General features: G+C 33.4%; 3 protein-coding genes, 1 non-coding gene and 1 pseudogene across 5 annotated transcripts; all 5 read right to left on the bottom strand.

The window, feature by feature from the left end:
- Nucleotides 1-3,844: 3,844 nt before the first annotated feature.
- Nucleotides 3,845-3,918, bottom strand: TRNAV-CAC. The gene has a single exon. It is a non-coding gene; the product is annotated as a tRNA-Val (tRNA).
- A 171-nt stretch (nucleotides 3,919-4,089) lies between these two features.
- Nucleotides 4,090-6,007, bottom strand: LOC110625157 (nematode resistance protein-like HSPRO2). The gene has a single exon (XM_021770706.2). The coding sequence runs from the start codon at nucleotides 5,731-5,733 to the stop codon at nucleotides 4,297-4,299; it is 1,437 nt and encodes a 478-aa protein (XP_021626398.1). The 5' UTR covers nucleotides 5,734-6,007; the 3' UTR covers nucleotides 4,090-4,296.
- A 6,069-nt stretch (nucleotides 6,008-12,076) lies between these two features.
- LOC110625067 (60S acidic ribosomal protein P0) lies at nucleotides 12,077-14,878 on the bottom strand. The gene is made up of 5 exons (XM_021770576.2): nucleotides 14,419-14,878; nucleotides 14,167-14,235; nucleotides 12,998-13,096; nucleotides 12,492-12,884; nucleotides 12,077-12,385 (listed from the first exon to the last, which is right to left on the bottom strand). The coding sequence occupies exons 1-5, from the start codon at nucleotides 14,674-14,676 to the stop codon at nucleotides 12,242-12,244; spliced, it is 963 nt and encodes a 320-aa protein (XP_021626268.1). The 5' UTR covers nucleotides 14,677-14,878; the 3' UTR covers nucleotides 12,077-12,241.
- A 718-nt stretch (nucleotides 14,879-15,596) lies between these two features.
- On the bottom strand, nucleotides 15,597-16,739 carry LOC110624955 (annotated as a pseudogene).
- Nucleotides 16,740-18,096: 1,357 nt separating this feature from the next.
- LOC110624660 (putative receptor-like protein kinase At3g47110) lies at nucleotides 18,097-21,768 on the bottom strand. 2 transcript variants are annotated; one of them, XM_021769879.2, is made up of 3 exons: nucleotides 19,008-21,768; nucleotides 18,449-18,921; nucleotides 18,098-18,342 (listed from the first exon to the last, which is right to left on the bottom strand). In XM_021769879.2, exons 1-2 carry the CDS (start codon nucleotides 21,709-21,711, stop codon nucleotides 18,449-18,451), a joined length of 3,177 nt encoding a protein of 1,058 aa, XP_021625571.1. In that variant the 5' UTR covers nucleotides 21,712-21,768; the 3' UTR covers nucleotides 18,098-18,342. The 2 variants fall into 2 exon arrangements, with proteins under 2 accessions (XP_043816762.1, XP_021625571.1); XM_043960827.1 differs by having other exon boundaries at nucleotides 18,097-18,921.
- Nucleotides 21,769-22,907: the final 1,139 nt, after the last annotated feature.

The following is a 22,907-nucleotide window of genomic DNA, read 5'->3' as shown; positions in this document are numbered from 1 at the left end:
TTCATTTCCGTGCCAGGCCGTAGAATGGGGTCCTGGTCTTCCTGTCATGGACTAATTGGGTCATCCAACATTCACCCACATCAACAACAAATGATGCAATGCGGCATATTCGTGAAGCTAATGCAATCATCCTATTGCATAATCATGATGCATGAAACATGATAAAACATTTAATTTAAAAGAGTAAGTTTAGTTCCACTCACCTCTGGCTGACTCTGACAACACCGAAGCAGCTGAACTCACTGCTGGGGTCCTCGGTTCCTCGGGTCCGAACCTACACAGGTGGACTCAAATGAGGGACCAAACATGCTAGAACATAACTCCAAACTACTCCCCAAAAACCCCCTAAAACATCATAAATTAACCATAAGAATACATGCATGAAATGGCTGGACAGGGCACTTTCGGCGGCAGGTTCGGCGGCCGAAAGTCCCTCTAGAGACGAAAGTCAGGCAGGTTCGGCGGCACCTTCGGCGGCCGAAAGTGCCAGACAGAGACAAAAGTCTCTTTTCGGGGGCACCTTCGGCAGCCGAATGCTGCCTCCACAAAAGGGGTTCGGCGGCCGAAACTCCCTTCGGCTGCCGAACCTGGTTTCTGCCAAACGGGCAGAAACTTGGTTCAAACGAACCTCCTGCCTCCCAAAACCATAAATCATGCATATATCTCAACCAAAACATGCATACAAGTTCCTAGGGGCCTCAAACATACATATACCCCATCTACAACACTTCAATCACACACAAACAAGCTACATTGTTCAAAACATCAATATATACCCATAACATCAACATATAACCTAACATGCATTTCTACCCATAGATCTTGCATAAAACTTATTTAAAACCCATAAGGAGCTTAAGATCGGCTCTTACCTCTTGAAGATCGAGGGTTGAGGAGATCTAAACTTGAAGATGGGAGAAGTTCCAACTTTTGGTCTCCAAGCTCCAAAACTCGTTCTAAGCTCAAAGATCTTCAAAACCAAAGTTATAAACTTGTAAAGATCATGGAAAAAGGAAGGAAAAACTCAAGATTGGGGAAGGATGGCGGAATGCTCACCTTGGCCGAAATGGGGAGAAAAAGCTCGCCCATTTTCGGCTAAGGGACCCTTTTATAGGTGGCTGGCCAGGCCACGTTCGGGGGCCGAATGTGCCTCCGCTTCCATGCAAATGTTCGGCGGCCGAACTTGACTTTCGGCGGCCGAACATGAACTTCCCTAACTCATGCTTTCGGGGGCCTAACGTGCCTCCAAAACGCATGCATGTTCGGCGGCCGAACTTGACTTTCGGCGGCCGAACCTGGGTTTTCCTCCAAAGATTTCTCTTGTAAAAACTCATTCAATTTCATATTCAAAATCATAAAAAAAAACATGAAAACATTTTTCAAAAACATGATTTTACCCTTCTAGAGGTCTCCGACATCCAAGATTCCACCGGACGGTAGGAATTCCGATACCGGAGTCTCGCCGGGTATTACAAGTAAGGCTTAGTTGGGGCCGGTCGTTGCAGCCCAGGAGGACGTCCTCCTAGTCTAGCCCCACTCCCCACGACAAGTCAGTCTCTTTTCTCAGCTCTGCCACAAGGAAACTCTCTACCCATCCCTTTATTGAGTCCTTGTAGCCCGTGAAAAGGGACAATCCACCACGAGGGGCAAAATAGTAAAAATTCTGAATCGCCCTAACGAGACGGAAGAAAGTGACGAATAGACAAGCCGTGGGTGTAAAACCCCAACTCAAGCAGATAGATTCAAAACAACACATGAACAAAATAGAATTTGGAGACAACATCCGGGGGGTTATCCCGAAGTATTGGAAAACCTCGATGAAGAAAGGGGTAAAAGGGAAAGTCAGACCGAAGTCCCTCTGCTTAAGGAAGAAGACTAAGCTACGACCCTTCTAGGGATCTATCAAACTGGGAGGGGAAGGGTTTGGAAGAGCTATCCTCTCATTTTGCAGAGGAGCTCGAATATAGTAAAGCGGAGTATCTAAATATCTCCGAGAAATATACTTAGTTATGGTAGAGTGAGTGATGTTTGACTCAAGATTAAAAACATCGAGAAGTTTAGAACCTTCCATGGAGGAATAAGAAAGCGTACCTGAAACACAATAAGGATGAATAAGCAGAAGAGGTCGAAGGAGAACAGAGAGCAGAAGAGAGCAAGTTTTCTTGGGAGATGGAGAGAATTCAAAATGAGGAACGGTAATGAGACGAAGAGTTGTTCTGAACAGTTTTGTTCTGGAGCGGCGCGGTCATTATTACTCTCGATATTTACCCCTCGTCAGTCGGACAATAACTGACGAGAAGGTAAAGGGGCAATTGATGACCGTTGGATTTCTCCACCCCGGTCAAGGGCCAGGACCTCGGACAATAGCCCATCATCCAAAGGCCCACACACCATCTGCACAAAACAGGCCCGGCTCGTCCAAACCTTAAGGCCGGGCTCCACCTGGATTTCTCATCCAGGTCGGCCCGGCCTGCCCAGCCTCTCATATGGATCCCCTTTTGGGCTCGGTTCTCATCTCATCTCACGGCCCAGCCTGGAACCAAGAATGAGACCTATCTGCCTTGCGGACCCACTCACGCATGCGCACAGGAAGAATCAGAAGCCGTTATGTATGGGACAGAAATCTGATTCCCTCGTACGTCCGTATCAATGTAGCAGGGACAGGTGGTCCAATGATACACTTTCTGTTACATGTCACTAGCAGCCAAAATAAAACATATAAAAGAAGAAATATTCTCCTCTAGGTCTAAGTTTTTCCAGTTTTACAGAACCCATTGTAAAATCCTATTTTCTAAATCTCAGATCATCATATTATATTTAATGAATGTCTATCTGACGTTTAAATAATACTACGAGAGTTTAATTAATTTAAAATTTTAAATCAAACTTATTTAGCTATTAATAAAAGTATAAGTGTTTAATTAAATCAATATCCGTTTCGTATTTGTTGAATTTTTTAAAAAATATTAGAATAATGAATTAAAAAATTATTATTTCAATAAATTTATATATTTATGAAAATAGTGTAATTTTAGGTTAATTTACTTATTTATAGTAATTAATAATAAATTTAAAAATATTATTTTGATATTTATATAATTAAAAATATTTTATTTATTTATTTATAAAGCAAACAGTTTTTTACTGCACATAATATATATTATAATTTTTTGTAGAATTTATTAATGAAATATAATTTATATAATTTTGTTAGTATTTATCTAATTTTATTAATTAGCATTTAATTATTTAATTTATGATTCAATTATTAGTATGGATGTATATATAAGTTAGAAAAAAGTTGCATTTCATTTAATATACTCTTTTAATATTATAATAAATAGATATTATTTTTAGACAAATTACAATATATTAAATAAATTCATCTCATACGTATATAATTTTTTACAATATATAAATATTTTTATCATATTTATTATTTCAAACTATCAATATTATTTTACAAAATAATCATATATGATCAATATATAATTATAATATCATTAACATAATAGCAATAAATTAAAATATAAATGTAAAATAATATTTAATTTTTTATATATAAATTAAAAGTATTATTAAACACAGCACTCTCAAAGACAGCTTCATCATAGATACTATTAGGATATTGTCTGAAAAACTATCAAAACATCAGTTGCATAGGAAAGAAAAGTAAAGTTATTAGTTCAATTCAATATTTTTTAATCTACCGATTCAATTCAGTTCTCATAATTCTATACTGTTTTGAGGGGTGGGGGATATGTCTGCAATTGTAAATTTTAACGAACCAATTGCACAAATCAACGAACGCAGTAGCACCGTGGGAAAAAGTCATAAAAAAATATGTCTGAGCCCGGGTTCGAACCGGGGACCTCTAGTGTGTGAGACTAGCGTGATAACCAACTACACCACCCAGACGCCTTGGCAATCGTAGGCTTCAAAATTAATTAGTAACACAAATTAATTTGGATACTCTATCTCATTTCTTAAAATTAATTAGAAACCATTAATACTGGTTGTTTTTTATAGTAAAAATTTGAAATTTTAAGTTTTTTAAAAAGAAAATTATATAAAAGAATCCCATAAACGTGGAGGAAATTGCTATGGATATGACATTAAAATGTTACAATAAATAAATAGACAGAAAATTTTTACAAATAATCAATACCTTTGATACAAATGATGAACAGAAGAAAATTTGTGTTATGTCTATTTCTACAACAAGCAACTGAGTAGGCCAAAACCGATTCACCAACCGAGTCTCTTCATCCTCCTATGTGTAGCCATAAACCACAGCTACTGTCTCCGATTCCCTTTTTCCAACCCACTGAATTCATGACTCCAAAACTCGCCTAAAAACGTCTTGGCTGCATCCAAACTCGGGAAATAAGTTGGCTCCAGGAACAGCTGACTCAGCGAGTCACATGTCTCTGGATTCACCAAAACGCGATTTCCTCTAGCTTCTACGCTCCCCATGACCACCGTCAGCAGCTGTTTATACCCATAGAAAAACCTCTTCAAAGCCGCCTCCATCGCCTGCAACCCTTGAAGTAAACTAATCTTCTCGAAATCCTTCTTCTCGCTGTATAATCTCATCGCCGCCTCCTGGATCCTTGGCCCACCTTTGGGGTCCACCTCCACGCCCAGAATCTCCGGAACCTTATGCTTCAAGTCCTTGCAAGATTTCGTTATCTCCACCAATGCTCTGGATCGGAAACAGAACGCCTCCGATTCGTCAAGCGATCGCATGAGCAACTGGTTTTTGAGCCTCAAGAAATCGTCTGGATCCATTAACAGATGCAAATCTTCAATTTCGGATAGAAGCTTCCAAATTCTCTCAAGCAAATAGCAATCGCTTGACGCCATATCGAATTTCTTGCTACCAATTCTTTCAATTACGCGTTTAACAAGCTCTTTAACTGCTTGGATCCACGACTCTAGAATCTGGTGTGTGGTGTACAGCGTTTGGTTCTCGTGGTTGTTTATGTGATCGTACGGATTCTTCTTGAGGCTATGTACGTCACTTGGCTTGCAAACGGCGTCGTAGTCGAGGTTAGGTTTTCCGGCGAGGTTCGGCTCTCCAAGACCAAGAGTGTACGGACATGGCCTCATCTCGCATTCGATGGAGTAGAAAATTTTCCGAGCAATGTCCTCGGATTTCTGCCACGTGGAAAGGAGAGGAAGTAGGCTGGCCTCGCTGGTCCGGTTGACCACGGTGGTTTCAGGTGAGACCTTCCACACCTCGGCGCAACTCCCATCCCGACCCAAAATGCCATTAGATGAGCGCAAATCAACAATCGGTGCAGTGCCACGTGTGTGTCCACCTTCCTCCTCATCTTCACACAGAATAGCAATCAGCTCGATCTGTGAAGTAGCAAGCGACTCAAGCCTTCGTTTCCATTCTCTCCGACTGGCGTACGGTCTCGGGTCCGATAAAACGGTGGAAATAAGCCGAAACGTGATCTCAAGAGCCTGCAAAGCCGGTTTAAAAATGGATTCGTTCTTCCAATCCGGAAACTCCTTACAAGTCCACAATTTCCTCAACTCAGGTAACCGAAGGTAGTGCTCGTAAGCCGAACAAGAAGAGTCGGAAGCGGAAACCGGCGAGAAATTGGTAACACCACGAAACGTCGTCGCAGAAGGGATCTGGACATGAAGCTTGTTAGAGAGTCTGGGTGACTTGCTTGGGAGATCAGAGGAAACCATCTTAGCTTTGCAATCTAAACCAACCATGTTTTCATGAACTGGAAATTAAAACAAAAAGTGAATTTTGAAATTTCGAAAAACGTGTTTGTGTGGAAAGACACGAAGAGAAAGAGAGGGAGAGGAGGGTATATATAGGGGGAGGAGAGAGACGAGGAGAAGAAAAGGCGTGTGGAAAGAGAGATGGATAGGAAGGAAAGTCCATGAAGAGAAACAGATAATTTTGAAATTTGAAAGTGAGTGGAAAATTAAATTAAGTTTTGTTTGGTAATAATCTGTAGAAAATGGAAATTTCGAAAGAGAGAGAGGGAGAAGGGAGCTTATCCATATAAGCTATGGACTGTCGTGGAAGGTGTCTAAGCGTTAGGTACTGGTATTGAAAGGAAGGAAACAGCACATGTTGGAAATCTTCTAGTAAATAGTGAGTGGAATCGTTCTAACATTGGACCTTGGTCTTTTTTGTTTATTTTATTGTTTTTCAACTATGTCTGCTTAATGACTTTTCTTTTTTCTTTTTTTTCTAGTTATTAGTGAATAGTGATTCTTGTATGCATGCAAGTCTAGTTTGGAAGCTTCAATCTAATTTGAACTTTTCAATATTAAATTTTATAAAACTGATTTATTAAAAAAATTAATTCAGTTTTTTTTTTAAAATCTTTATATCCATATTCGTTTATCTATTATATAAATTTTAATTAACCATTTAATTTAATAATTATTAAATTATTTCTACTATAAGATTGATTTTGTATTAATAGATCAAACCATATTAGGTAAGAAAATTAGTAGTAGTACTAATTAGAATTAGAGGCCCATAAATGACTAAAAGGACATGATGTGGATTAAATGCGAAAAGAGGGTTATAGAAATAAATAAAAGGATTAAATGATGAGATCTTTGAAATTTACAGCTACCATATCTTATCCAGCTTAGCTGATTTCTTTCTGATTCTCATTTCCATTTGATGTAATCTTGAAGTTGAATCTTAAATTTTTCTCACCAAAAGCAGCCACTTCTAGCTTCTTGAATATTATTGATAAGTGATTGTATTTATTTAATATTAAAAATTCTACGTTTTGAATTGAGCTCATTTATCTAAAATATTAATGTTTAGATTAAAATTTAAAATAATACAAATATTAAAATTTTTATATTCAATTGATCAATTAAAAAAGAATTATAATAATAATAATGTGATATATCAGTTAAATAATTAAATTATTAATTATCAAATTTAAAAATTTATACATTCATTAAAATTACATTAAAATATAAAAATTAAGTTAATTATATTAAAATTAGAATATTTAAATTAAAATACACGTAAATATTAAATTTTTTAATCAATTGGCTTAAGAATAAATAAGATTATTTACCTTTTCTTTCAATTCTGAATAAAACCATATAATTGATGCTCGAGGGAAACATTAATTTTGTAAAAATTTGAATTTGAGTTTTGATTGAATTAAAAGAAAATATGTAAATATTAATTTATAATTTTTGTTGCATACATTCATGATAATTAGAAATTGAAAAAATTAAATTTAAAATTTTTTAAATTTATTCAAATGTATTTATCATCAAATTAAATATATGAGTACGTCAATTTTAATATTTATTTAGTGAAATTAAAGATTAATTTTATTATTTTAAATTAAATATTACTTTATTAACTAAAATATCTTTTAATTTTAAAAATAATTTTATTTAAATATTTTCTCCAATAAATATAATTATAGTCAAGTCTGTCTAAGTGTATAATTCGTTTAAAATTAAAAATTTTATAAAAATTTAATTTAGTTAAATTTTTAAATAATTTTTTAAAATTTTTTAAAAATTATTTTTGAAAATTGTGTATAATTTTATAATAATTTATTTAATTTTTTTTATAAAATGAATTGTTAGTTACATATATTAAAAAAAAAAAGATAATGGGATAAGTCTTATCACTTTTGGCATTAGTCGACTGTTTTGTTGTCTCATTCCCATTGTGCGTTTGATCTTTGAAACGTTGGCTAAAGAACCTTCGCCAACATGGACTCAATCTCCGCGTTTACCGCCACCAAATGGAATTGCTAAAAGAAACTCCACCGACTACGATTGGCACACGTGTAATCCATCATTACTCGTCTAAAGCAAACTAGGAGTGGTGGCCACCAACTCAGCACCGCTCTTTTTATGCCAACTAATCACACGGCCAAGCATGTGAATGTGACTGACGCCTGTATCCGACACGTGGCGTGGAAGTCACCTATTAATAACTCGAACCTGAGGCACCCACCGTTACCCACTCCCCATCTATCGGATCTACGTGGACACGAGACAACGATTATGGAATTTATCTTTATATTCATAATAATCTATTAATGCTCACCCTATCTATATTGATCAATTTTTTCAAAAATTATTTTTGTTTAAGTTTATTTATCATTAAAAATATATTATTATTATTATAGTTTAATTGACTTAATAGTTTTTCTATGAATTCTACGAGTTCCTTAAATAATACATGAGATTGAGATTGACTTATTTATTTTAAAAATATAATTAATAGAAATTTTATTTAAAATAAAAGTTAAAAGTATAATTATAAAAGAGTAAAATGTTTGAGATTTTATAAACATCATTCCTAATTATTATATATAAAATTTTTTAATTTTATTGTAAATAAATATTTTCTTAATTGATGATCACTGGACGACTTATTCATGCTATAAATTTTAAGAAAAAATTCATATTCAAAACTCATCAGGCCTTTCTCATAAATAGACTAGACTACACGGAGCGCTCTAACTCACGCTCACAAGTCCATCCTTTAGAAGTTTAGTCCACGTGACAAGAGGTAGATAGGGTAGGTCCAGTCACTCCGCAGCCCTACTCGCATGCGTGTCGGAAGGAATTAAATGATCATCTGGCGTATAGATGGACTCTGACACATTCGTACATATAGAATTGAATGGCAGAAATATATAGCGTCATCATAGAGAAACAGTTAGACGTCACTATAGGAAAAAAAAAATAAAAGAAAATGAACGTTTTTCTCTCCATCTAAACTTACACAATCATAATAGGTTTTATTTTCTATATTTCATAACATCATTAATAATAATAATAATAATAATAATAATAATAATAATAATAATAATAATAATAATAAATCTTGGTAGATACAAATGCCTAACTTGGGTACAATTTTTTATCTTTTTCAACCATTTGATTACCCTAATGGCCTACCAATTTTGGTGGCAATCTTTTTCATTCTCTCTTTGATTGCACAAGTCAATTGTCGCTTGAGAGGAAAACTGCCGCATGAATTCTGGACAAATGGGTATTAAATGTATGGTCGAAAACATTTTTTTTTATGAATTACTCATTGAATTGTTTGAAAAAAAATCATTGAATCATGAAAAGTTTATAACATATCTCTTGTATTTTATTATCAATAAATAATTCATTATGAAAATTCATTTTATGGTAAAAACTTGAAAAATAAATTTATATTTTTGATACAATCTTGAGTTAATTGATGTGAATATTCTATAAGATTATTTGTTGCGAAAATAAATTGATAAATTACTCCTTGAGTTAGCCACGACAAGGACCAACATCAAGGCAAAAGATAACTAGAAAATTGGATATGCCTTTGTATTGGTTAAAATTCCAAAAACCAAGCAACCACCAATAAATCTTATCCCATCTTCTATTCAAATTTTCAAAACTATTCTTTTGTTTGTTTGTTGAAAATGCCAACACATGTGTATGATCATTTAGGGTTTTTTAAATCTATCTCGACGATTTAAATGGTAAAAAAAAAATTTAGGGTTTTATTTTGTGAAATAAGATCAAAATTGAATTCTTTTTAAGATAATAAGTTGAAGAACATTTGTCCCACCACCAAATCAAATTCAAATTATTTTGTGGTAAAATGATATAATATATATAAAATTTTGATTGTATTTATTGAATTATATTTGGATTTGGAATAAAAGTATTTTTTATAAAATTCTAAAGTATTTCTCTTTCTAAAAATTAGATGATTTAGACTTATTTTAAATTTGGCAGTGTTGTTATTAAAAACATTTCTTAGACGGAAGAAAATCTATAGGGTTAAAGCAATAATATATTACCGACCAGCCTCCTTCCTTGCTATTATCTGTGGATTGAATTTCAAACCACGTTGTTTTGACCATTTGCCTACACTATTGTTTGCGATATTATAAAAATGCCATCGTTAAATTTTATATAAAATTTCATTATAATTAATTATCAAAATTAATAAATAAAATATTTAATATTTTTTAAATTATTATATAGTTATTATAATATGAAAAAATTAATTAATTAATTTTTTAATATTGAAAAATATGTTAATATTTTTTAATATTTTAAAAAGTCTATTAATTAGTTTTTCTATTAATTTTAATTATTAAGACAGATTAATTAATAAATTTTTTAAAAAATTAAAAGAGTAATTACTAAATTTTTTAAAATTATGGAATTAATTAGTGGAATATTTAACGATAAATTTATCAATAGTACTAATTGATAGATCTTTTAAAATATCAAAAATATTTTAATGTATCTTTAAAAATAATAAATAAAATAATAAATTTTTCAATATTATAAGACTACGTTGTAAAATTTTTATTTTTTAATATGAAAATAAAGATATAGACTTAAATTTATATTTTAGCATGCAAATAATATATTTTTAATCATTATATATTAAATTAGACTAAAATTAAACAGGATATTAAAAAAATATGATTAAAAAAATATTGTTCTAAGTTTTATTAGAAATACTTTGAAAAATATATTTAATTATTTAAAATTTTAGTGATTAAAATATTATTTTTATACCACCAACTATATACCTTAGAAAGAAAATATTTTGCTCAATTTAAAGTCTTCAATCATTTAATCAAGTCTTGCAAGGGCAGGTCAATGCTGCCCATATACTTTTATTTTGTACATATCTCTTGCAAAATCTTATCTAAATCATAATTAAATTTTCTATTGCCTCCATTTCATATAACCCGTGATTTTGAATAAAATATTTTATTCAAATTATTCCACTAAATCTTTTTATGTTTTATAAAATCAAATAATCTAATTTTTCTATAAAAAAATTGTTAGTTAATTTATTTTTATTTTAAAAAAATTAAATCATATGAATATTTAAAATTATAGAGGTTAAATAATATAAATAATTTAAGATAGTTAATAATTTTTTAATAAAAAGATATAATAATTAAATTTTATAAAATATAAAAATATTTTAATGGAGTAATTTTAAAATAATTAATTTTATAAAAGTTTAGAGATTTAATAGTAATTGAAAAAAAAAAGAGAATTTAGAATTATAAAGAATAGAAAATAGGAGAAATTAAGCATAGGCCAGGTACATCCACAGGCCACAGAGCAGTGCAGATTCATGTACTAACAGAGGAAATAGAAGCTGTACATGATCTGGACACAGCCTACAATCACTAACCAACTCCATTCCCATTAAATTTAAGGCACCCTAATGTTAATTGGCCTTTGAATCTTGTATAATTCTATGGTTAGCAAACTTGCTTTAAATAAAAAATAGAGAGAAAACAACAAAGGATACACTTGAGATTAGATTGGAGGATTTTTTTTCTTTTTAAAAAATTCAATTCAATTATTTATTATGTCAAATTCAATTATCTATTCCATTCAATCAAATTTGATTATAAAAAATTTTGTAAATGTGAAATATACGACTTTAACAAGAAAAAAAATAGATTGTCAATTAAGCGTAATTTGATTAGTTTTGTATTCTTCTTTCATCATCGATTCTTGGAATGGGCTTAAACCCCATTTTCTCCGAAGTTTTGAATCCGAATTTCAATTAAAGCCAATCATAAATATATATATATATATTTCTGTTCTTCCTTTATAACAAAACTGGCTGCTGCTCAAAAGGAGACCGGATCATGCAGATTTAAGGAGTAACCACCTAGTTTTAAAGTCCTATCGTATCAGCCATTAAACCAAAGTGCCTCAATCAAGCGGGTTAATGGAGATTGAAATGGGCGAAGCATGCAAATCCCACCATCCAACGATGTCATGAAATTGAGAAGTCAAGTAGTAAATGGAGTGAATCGGAAAACAACAGCCGCCTCCATTTTTGCCAAATTGCTTGGCCGGAGGTGGAAAATGAGATTGATTTCGATCCCTTTTCATTTTGCCATAATCAATAACAGATGGTACGGAACGGACACGTTGCCAGGCCCAATTAGAATACAAGGTAAAACTTAAATCCACATCTAATTTGGAGGGCTAGAATGGGCTTTTGCAAAAGTTTCCCCTCCGTAATCCAAAGAACTTGAGAAAGGCACACCAAAAATGGAGGGTTCAATCCAATCAAAACATAAGCATATTTGTAAAGAGATAGAAACATCCTATCGACATATGTGAAACTCGGTGAACAACAATATTATCCAAAACAACTCTCAATCGACAAAATTATACTAGAAATAATCCTACAGTAGAAAAGCAAGCTACATGAAACTTAATCGAACAGGCTGAAACCCATGTCGTCATCAGACTCCTCAGCTGGTTCTTCCTTCTTCTCCTCTTCCTTGGCAGCAGCAGCTGGGGCAGCAGCAGCAGCAGCTGCAACTGGAGCAACAGCAACAGCAAACTTGCTAGGATCCTGCAACCATACCAATAAAAACCCCAGTTACGAGAAAAAAATGACAACAAAAATAGATTCAAACTTAAAACGCAAACTAGCCAGGATAATTTATGCATGAACCCACCTTCAGGTACTCCTTCACTTTCTCTGCCTGTGGGAAGGTGTAGTCAGTTGCAACTGCAACAGCTAGAACATTCTTGTAGGCATTGATGAACATATGTGGTGCAGCTGCCAGAGTTGGGTATGAGATGGCCAATGCCAATGCAGTGACCATGGAGACACCAGTAGCAAACTTCTCAACAAGATCATCTTCAGTCAAATCAAGCACCTCTGGGCTGAAGACAGAACCATTGTCATAAACAGACAGAACAATAAGACCATAAGAGAATGGCCTTATGCCAAGCTTGGCCAGCAAAGCAGCCTCAGAAGAGCCGACCTTCTCACCCTTCTTGATAAGCTCCACAGGGGTGATAATTTCGACAGTACCCTTGTTAATCTTAGTAGGAATATTGAGCACCTAAATTTGATCCAAAAAAAAAAAATTTAAGCAAAATTAATTGGACTTGCTTCAAGCAGTAACCAACAAATGACCAGTAAATATAGTATCATCATAAACTTCAGGTGATAGACCTGGAAGAAAGAGGTTTGGGATGGGTCGAGCCCAGTATTGCCAGGAGGAACAACGACATCAATTGGGGCAACTAAACCAACACGAGCTGGAGCTCCAACCTGATCATTCACAGGGCAAAACACAACAGAAATATCAATTGAATGAAAAAAAAAAGTCTAGCACAATTGACAAATACATTGCCCTAACATGTAATCATATCAGCACATGGCGTGAATGTAATCTAGTGCAATACATTTTTCACCACCTCTAATTTCACACACACACACACACACACACACACACACACTGTCTCTCAATCTGGATCTCGGAACATCACTATAAGATATCATGTTACACAAACAATATCAGCTGCTGACAGCAATTGATACACTCTCTCTCTGGATCTCGGAACATCACTATAAGATATCATGTTACACAAACAATATCAGCTCCTGACAGCAATTGATACACACACACACACACACACACACACACACACACACACACACTGTCTCTCTCTCTCTGGATCTCGGAACATCACTATAAGATATCATGTTACACAAACAATATCAGCTGCTGACAGCAGTCTCTCTCTCTGGATCTCGGAACATCACTATAAGATATCATGTTACACAAACAATATCAGCTGCTGACAGCAATTGATAATCTATCTGTAATTCAATCTACACATCCCGTCTGGAAGTCTCTATTAACTCTAAAAATTTCAACAGATAGTCTTCGTCCTTGATTCATGAGAAGATCTAAAGCCACTACTTTTATCAAACAAAATGTTTTACTCTCCCCACTAAATGATCCATTGAAGTCTACAGAAACAACTTACTTACAAAGGATGTTTCTCCATTGTTTCATACAACATTACTAAACATAACAAGTTCATAGATGCTACAGTACGGCAAGAATGCATTTCAAAATTTTATACTGTTCTGAATGCCAGCCCAATAGTATGCTAATGTAATTGTAATCGACTGCAAAAATAAAATTTAACAGCAATTCTATAATTAAAACTATCGAAAGTTCATAAAGTCCGATTTATACCAGGACAGAAAACTATTTCTATTTACAATATCAGCGGAAATCCTACTGAAACCAATCAGGAAAGATAATCATGTCCAACAGCAATAAACTATCAAATGACGAGAATCAATAAAAAAGAAATAAGCTACTCCACCTTGTACTTGGCAACCTCTTCGCTCACTTCCTTGAGATCACCCTTAGTGAAAATCAATCCAACATTACCCTGATTAAAGGGGGAAAAAAAGCGAGCAGCAACAAAAAGTTAGGTTCCTTATTTTTTGAGAGGTAATGTATCCAAATCACATTCCCTTCAACTTGATACTACTGTAAAATTCAATCACTAAGCAGTAAATGATCAAACAAAACAAACCCACAAAACAGATTAGAATTTAGAGCAATAATATACCTGAAGGAGAGGAATGAGGTTAAGGAAAGCCTTGTTCCCCGTCTTGTCAGCGTGGACTCTAATGGACCTCTTCATCATGGTATTCTTTCCCATGAGAACCACAGAGTCACCTCTAAGACCTTTCCTGATGTTCTGAAGCTGGTTCGACCCAACATTATCTGCAGCTACAATCAAAATCTGGCTGTACTCGTCCAGAAACTGGCAGAGCTTAGCATCGTAAGCAATCTTCTTATCAGCTTTGGATGGTTTTGAAGCCATTTCGTACTGATTTTGTAGGAAGTAGATATCAAAAAAAGAAGACTTGAGTAGGAAGAGAGTATGCTACAAAAACACTAGAGGGCCTAGACGAAGCTACGGCTTGGTCAAGGCGGACAGCGAGACAGTGCCGCCTCTTTAACCTCCGAGTAAGGAGCTACTGAGGAGAAAAAGAAAAGGTTTTGGTAGAGATGAAATTAGGGTTTCAGTTGAATTATATAGCGGCAGGAGAACGGCGGAACGGGGGTTAATTTGGGGAGAGCTTGATCGGACGGCTAGAATTTGATATTTAGAAGGGAATCTGATCTGATGGCCGTGGGATCCTTGGGGATTGTTTGGGCTGAGCCGTCTGGGTTGGGTTAGTTCTAATGGGCTTACAAACTAACAGTTCCGAAAGGCTTTGTTTTATATGAATAAAAAAAAATATTTTCCTAAAGCAAATTATCATACTGGCTTCATTTATAATAAATCATACGCAATAAAATAAATAAAATTACTCTTATCACATAATTACATTATTTTTTAATATTATTTCTTAGTTTTAAATACTAAATTATTGCAAATGGCAATGTTGGTGTCATGGACTAATTGGATGGATATAGCTGACTAGTATAATAAGAAAAACAACTGAAACATAACAGATGCACTTCAAAGAAAATGTGTGACGTTTGTGACAGTTTAAGATGTAGAATTTGAGGTTTGTTTGCTGAAGAAGATGACTGGTCTTCATAGAACACTTGTCCAGTTGTGCTTGAAATTCAAGGTGAAGCACAAACTCATAGCCACAGCTGATTCCTCTGCAATTCAATCCAAATGAAAGTAGCGTTTGGGAAGCTGTAAGTAAATATGAAGCTGGTACAAGGTATATCAATCAGAATTGTTAGAAAAAAACGTACCCTTTTGTGTTTTGCAGTTCGATAATCTTAATGAGCCCTTGCACGAACAAAAGCATCTGGGATGATGTTTAGTTTTCTTGTGATATCGCTCATGTTCATTCGATCTTTTGGTAGTTCTGCTGAGCTTGCGAGTCCTATTTCAAGGACTGATACAGCACATTCTTTCACATTGCTTCCTGGTAATAATCTCAAATTTTCATTGACATCACTTTCTTGGATTTCTGTTTGATCATCATCACTTCCATTATCTTCAACAATTTCCTCTACTTCCACTTCTCTTGTTCCAATAAGCTTGGGATCCAAGTACCTGCATTAGTTGTCCTGGTAGCTTAGATTTAACAAACTTGTGGAGATTCATACCATCCGTGAATGCTTCATCAGTTGGTCTCCGTCCTGTGAAAATCTCCAACAAAATTATTCCGAAGCTGTACTCGTCCCCATATGTTGTTGCCTCGCTACCTATTCCATATTCTGCAATCCAAACATTTTCATTTCCATTTTTATTGTATCCGTGGCTAGCGAAGTTATTTGAAATAAGAGTATAGAAGATTTTAATTCCTGGAGGCATGTAGCCGATTGTTCCCTTTAACCCAATGGAGCTCGTTTGGCCTTGAGAATTGCTTGTGGTTTTGGAAAGGAACCTTGCTAATCCGAAATCACCAATATGAGCAGTCATATCATTGTCAAGGAGAATATTGCTTGGTTTCGAGTCACAGTGTATGATTGGAGTTTCGCAAAGGTCATGAAGGTAATGCAATGCTGATGACAAATCAATGGCAACATGAAGCCTTTGAAGAAGCGTTAAATTCCTTGGCAGATTACTACCATTTTCATTTGGATGCAACTACATTTCTAAACTTCCATTCGCCATGAATTCGAGCACAAGTGCTTTGAAGCCATTGCCTTTAAAAGCAATATATCAAGATCTTCACCAGATTTCTATGCCTGATATTTCGCCATGCTCTGCACTCAGCAATGAAGCTCTTAGAAGCTCCTTAGATGTTGAATGTTGAGTACCTTCAAAGCTATATATTTTTTTGAAAATAAAAATAAAAAATTAGAGAAATAAAATATGAGATTTTTTAAATTTATTTAGATATATTTTATTATAAGACTAAAATTATAATAAGCTATATTTATAAAAAAATATATTAATGACTTACTATTCATCAAGTGTTTAACTGATAATAAATTTTTAGCATTACTCTAAATAAATTCACATTTAATGTCCTCTAATTCCAGTAGGGTGTGTAAAGACGAGAGAGTGTGTAGACGTGGCATTTCAACAGGATGTGGAAAGAATAATGATTCCTTAATTAATTCAATTATTAGTGATAATCAAAGCTCATAAACTAGGCTGAATTAGTTAGTTTGGCGTGTAGACTTGAAGCGTGACCCGTAGGTCGTTGGTTGACTGACCATGGTCTTAGCCAAAGCAAACATGTAAAACAACTTTGTAGCATTTTATATATATATATAATCATTATTCTTATCTCATAATTTTTATTTATTTTATTTTTTTATATAATAATTTTTTTATTAACTTTTAATTATATTTATATTAAAATATTAAATTTTATTAAATATTAAAAAATATTATTTTTTTTAAAATAAAATAAATAAAATAAAATAATAATAATCAATTATATATTATTATAGTATAAAAAATAGACAAATAATTTTGAAATAATAAAAAAATCAATTTGAAAAATATATTAAAGTATTATTAAAATTTTAAAAAATATACTAATTAATTTTTTATTAATTTTAACAATTAAATATTAAAAAAATAAAATATTCTCAATATGAGTAATTAATTAGTATTTTTTAAAAAACTTTATAAAAATCATAATGTATTTTTTAAAATGGAGTGACTAACTAGAGTTTTACCATACTACATAGATTAACTAGTAAATACTTAATGATTAAAATTAATTAAGAGACTAATTAGTAAATTTTTAAAATTTTAAAAAATAATTTAATATATTTTTAAAATAAAAAAACAAATTAATGAATTTCTTCTTAAATTGTAATTTTTTTAATTTTTAATTTAAATATAACTACTTGTAATTTTAAAGATGACTCAAATATTAACTAGTGCAATGAATCAAATTGGATCAACAATTTCGGTTTATGGACCAAGCAAAAAATAGACTGATTCTGATTCCTCTTTTTTTCAAACTTAAACTGAAAGCATCTTGAAAATACTGGTTTCCAATTGAAAACCGGTCTGATTCAAATATGTTTTTTTTTTCTTTTTAAAATTATAATGGTTTCTTTTAATTTTTTACACAACAACTAAATAGTTGATGTATTGTAAACCAATATGTTATAAATTTATGGCTTATATTGTATAGAATATAAATAGGATAAATTACTATTAAGTCCTTTAAATGCATTTATTAATAATTTATCTCCTTTAAATGCATTTATTAACGAAAAACTTAATTTAAATTGGACGAGAGACTAAATAGTAAAATAGTAAAAATACATGAATTAAAAATAATGAATTTCTCAAAATAGATAGACCAAGTAATTAATTTTGTTAACTAAAGGACTAAACAGTAATTTTCCCATGATCATAATATTTATTGATCTACACATTCTAAGTTTAGATATAACTGAAAGAAAAATATGGTAAAGAAGTTGCAGAGAGTTCAGTAGCTAGAACTTTAAGTTTAGTCCTCTGCAATTGCTTATTCCTCTGCAAGGGGAAACATGCCAAGAGAGTACTTTGTCTTTGAAACTGCTTGAATGCAAATTGCTTATTCCTCTGCAATTCAATCCAAATCAAAGTAGCCTTAATTAGGCTATGAGCAAATATGAACAGAGTATGAGATTTCTCAATCAGAAAGTGTTTTAAAAAATGAAACTCATACCTATTTGTGATTTACAATTCGTGGATCTTCATGAGTCCTTGCACGAAGGAAAGCATCCATGATGATGTTTAATTTTCTGGTGACATCGCTCATGTTCATTCGATCTCCTGGTAGTTCTGCTGAGCATGCAAGTCCTATTTTGAGAACTGATACAACACATTCTTTCACATTGCTTGCATGTAATTTCAAATTTTCAATGTTGATATTATTTTCTTGGATTTCAATTTGACCATCATCACTGCTCTCATTGTCTTCAACAATTTCTTCTGCTCTGAATTCTCCTGTTGCAATTAGCTTGGGATCCAGAGCCTGCATTACATGTCCTGGTAGCTTAGAACTCACAAAGCTGTGGAGATTCAAACCATCTGTGAACACTTCATCAGTTGGTCTCCGTCCTGTGAAAATCTCCAACAAAATTATTCCAAAGCTGTACACATCCCCATTTGTTGTTGCTTCGCTACCTATTCCATATTCTGAATGCAAACATATCCCATAATTTTTGTTATATAGATGACTACCATGTTTATTTGATAAATAAGAGTATTGAAGATTTTATTACCAGGAGGCATATAGCCTATTGTTCCCTTGATCCCGATGGAGCTTGTTTGGCCTTGAGAAGAGTTGCTTGTGTTTTTGGAAAGAAGCCTTGCTAATCCAAAATCACCAACATGAGCATTCATGTCATTGTCAAGCAGAATATTGCTTGGCTTCAAGTCACAGTGAATTATTGGTGTTTCACAGAGATCATGAAGGTAGTGCAGAGCTGATGACATATCAACGGCAACACGAAGCCTTTGAAGAAGGTTTAAATTCCTTGATTGACTAGTACCATCTTCTTCTGGATACAACCACGTTTCCAAACTTCCATTCTCCATGAAATCAAGCACGAGAGCTTTGAAGTCATTGCCTTTAAAATCAATGCTAGAGCAGCATGTCAAGATCTTCACCAGGTTTCGATGTCTGACGTTTCGCAATGCTCTGCACTCAGCAATGAAACTCTTGGAAGCTCCGTGTTGTTGAAGGTTGAGTACCTTCACAGCAACTATCCTTTCTCCATCTAGATCAAGACTTCCACTATATACAGATCCAGAACTACCTTCTCCGATTAAGTTGTCTGAAGAGAATCCCTGAGTTGCTTTGAGAAGCTCCTTGTATGAAATTTGAAAGAGCTTATCCAACATAAAAGGATTGGATGATGGATTCTTTTTTGATCTTCTCCGGTAGAAAAGCCTCAAGGATGTTATTGCTGACAAAAACAAAACTGAACTCATGGTTGCTGCTAGAATAATGGCAACAAGAGGCTTTTTATATTTCTTTTGCTTGATGGGGCATGCTGGTAGCTGCAGTTCTGGAATACCTCCACAAAGATTTTTGTTACCATCAAGGGACACTGCACTTCTACTGCTGAAAACTCCTTTGGTTGGTACCTCACCCTCAAGATTATTGAGAGAGAGATTCAGAAACTGTAAAAAGGGAAGCTTTTCTATCTCCTTTGGAATCTTTCCCGATAAATTGTTTCTTGACAGGTCTAGGGATCGGAGACCCCGTAAGGAAGCAAGGGAAGAAGGAATGGGTCCTTGGAGAAAATTACCTGTCATGTAAAGATCAGTTAGGCTCAAACATTCACCGATTGATCCAGGAATTTCCCCAGACAGTTTGTTCTCTGTGATATCTAATGCACCAATATTTTTGAGGTGGCCAATTTCTCGGGATAACGGACCTGTCAATGAGTTATATGACAAGTTAAGAGCTAGTGAAAGAAAGGACAGAGCAAAAATTTGTGGAGGTATGCTACCAGTCAGGTTATTGTCCCCCACATCCAGAATATGCAGATTTTGACAGTTTGTGATACTTGTCATATTCCCTTCTAATTTGTTTATTCCTAACCAAAGATCAGATAGTTGGGTAATGTTACCTAAGGATTGAGGGATTTGTCCTGACAACATGTTTGTATGCAAAAGCAATGCTTGCAGCTTTTGAAGCTTTCCCAAAGAATTGGGAATGCTGCCAGAAAAAAGGTTTTGCTCCAAGCCTAATCGATACAAATTGACTAGGTTTCCAATGTCTGCTGGAATTCTACCTGATATTTGGTTTGTTCCTAAGCCTAAATCTACAAGTGTAGACATGTTTACTATAGTTGCAGGGAATACACCGCCGAAATTATTGTCAGTAAGATATAGTTTTCGGAGATTGCTGCAATTTGACAAAGATGTTATGAAAGCCAAGTCCTGACTTGAATTATTGCCCAGAAAATTTTTCTCCATGTTCAGCCGTTGAAGACCAGTCAAATCTCCCAGATTTTTGGGGATTTGTCCTGTCAATCTGTTGCTACCGATATCGAGTATTTGAAGCTGAGAAGCATTCGTTAATGAAGCTGGAATACTTCCATGGAATTTGTTATCGCCGATCTGAAAAATTTGCAGGTTAGGAAGAGTGAGTCCTATTTTTTCCGGGAGCCTCCCATGAAGTTGATTATCTGCGACAGATAGAGCAGTGATGGATGAGATATTGTAGAGGGTAGAAGGAATTGGACCAACCAGATTATTGACTCCTATCCCAAGCATTGTCAAGCTTGTAATTCGTCCCAATTCATTTGGAATATTTCCTTCCAAATGATTGTATACTAGAAATAAATGTTGGAGGGACGAAAGGTTTCCAAAAGAATGTGGGATCTTTCCTGTAAGTTTGTTTGTACCGAGGAAAAGCCCCATGAGCTTCTTTAAAGAGCTTAGCTCAGCTGGAATTTTCCCCACTAAGCCATTAAAAGCCAAAGTCATAATCCTGAGCTCTGAACACAAGCTGATGTTGACTGGAATTTCTCCTCTCAATATGTTGTTCTTGAGGCTGAAAATTCTTAGACGAAACAGACGGCCAACTTCTTGGGGAATTTCTCCATAAAATCTATTGTCACTAAGGTTGAGGAACCTTAAAAATGTGAGATTCCCAATATATGGAGATACTGTACCTGACAAGCTCAGCTCGTGCAGGTCTAGAGACGTAACTCTATGGTGCTTTCGGCCGCAAGTAACCCCTTGCCATTTGCAGAAATTGACAGAATTGTTCCATGATCTCAAGGTTCCATATGGATCGCTGGCTATATTGGCTTTGAACTCCAAAAGTGCAAGACGATCAGTTTCATTCCCCATCTTAAAACTGAGACAAATCTCCGGTTGCAAGCTGAGCATGGTGATAGAAACTAAGAAAATGAGATGAACATGAAGAATTGAAGACCAAGGAGCTCCTAAGTTGGCTAGATGTGCCATCTTAATCACTTACAAGTAATTATGGTATGTTTGTATGGAAGTGAAGAAATTATGGTAGATTTCTGTCGCTGGAAGCTGCTATATATTAATTTTATTTTTTAGACAACGTTAATCAATGAAAGAAAATATTTTTAGTTAAAAATAATTTTATACACAAAATATTTTCCAGAAATAAAAATAACTGCATAATGAAAGAACAAAGTAAATCTCTTAATAACATATTCGAATTTATTTAAAGTCAAACAGAGAACAAGATACATAAGCAACCTTACAATGTGTTCCACGAAACTTAAAAAAAAAAGGGTAGAACAGAGTGTGTAAAGATGACAAATGTTAACTAAATTATGTGGTAATATTTTAAAAAATGTTGAAAAGGAGAAAGGTGCTTTCCAGGTAATTGATGTCGTCAAAACCAAGGTCTTCTTTGCCAAAAACCAAATTGTAGAACAAATTATAACAACAAATATCTCTCAATTATTGACGTTTCATGAAAATTTCCATTCTTTTTTATAATAATTTAAAAAATTATAAATTTATATATTAGTGTTAATAAAGTTATAAAAATCTAAAAAATAATTTTTTTTGAAAAAGTGTTTCAAATTTCAGAAAATACAAATAATATTTTCTCTATAGAAATATCAGCTTAATTTATTTTAAGGTGATTTATAAGTAATGTTTTATTAATAATTTAAACATAATTTTATTTCGTCTGAATTAAGATTCATGGATTTCTGTGTAGGTCTAAATATATAATTAATTGTAATGTGAAAACATATAAAGCATTTCAATTATGGTAGACTTCACATGTGAAATGCTTTACGGGACATAAAAATCATGGACCGTCTGATGAGAGGGATCCAACAACGCACAATGAATCACAGTCATCCAATTCTTTTCAAGTCTTTTGAATTTATGTCCACATTTTTTATGTAGTTCTTTTCCTTAGACTTTAACCACATGAGGACTTCATGTTCCTTCCGGAACCTTTCAATTTATTTTTTAATTCTTTGTAAAGAAGTTTGATTAAAAAAAGTTAATATTAAAAAAAATACTATTTAATTTTTATAATATATGAAATTTATAATTTTTTAATTTTAAAAAATATATTAAAATTTTAAAAAATTTATTAATTAGTTTTAATTTTAATAGTTAAGTGTTATAAAAAAAAAGTAAAAAGGCTCTTAATACGAAAGGAT

Source organism: Manihot esculenta, chromosome 10, assembly GCF_001659605.2.
Source record: "Manihot esculenta cultivar AM560-2 chromosome 10, M.esculenta_v8, whole genome shotgun sequence".
NCBI lineage: Eukaryota > Viridiplantae > Streptophyta > Magnoliopsida > Malpighiales > Euphorbiaceae > Manihot > Manihot esculenta.
This window is presented reverse-complemented; position numbering and strand designations above follow the sequence as displayed.

Bases quoted from the DNA above. Each gene is read 5' to 3' on its own strand.
- LOC110624660 (XM_043960827.1), bottom strand. From the start codon at position 21,711: ATGGCACATCTAGCCAACTTAGGAGCTCCTTGGTCTTCAATTCTTCAT. The intron at 18,922-19,007 runs GTAATAAAATCT...GTTTGCATTCAG, and splicing joins AATAGGCTATATGCCTCCTG to AATATGGAATAGGTAGCGAA.
- LOC110625067 (XM_021770576.2), bottom strand. From the start codon at position 14,676: ATGGCTTCAAAACCATCCAAAGCTGATAAGAAGATTGCTTACGATGCT. The intron at 12,885-12,997 runs GTCTATCACCTG...GATCAAATTTAG, and splicing joins CCCAAACCTCTTTCTTCCAG to GTGCTCAATATTCCTACTAA. The intron at 12,386-12,491 runs GTGGGTTCATGC...GTATGGTTGCAG, and splicing joins AAGTGAAGGAGTACCTGAAG to GATCCTAGCAAGTTTGCTGT.
- LOC110625157 (XM_021770706.2), bottom strand. From the start codon at position 5,733: ATGGTTGGTTTAGATTGCAAAGCTAAGATGGTTTCCTCTGATCTCCCA.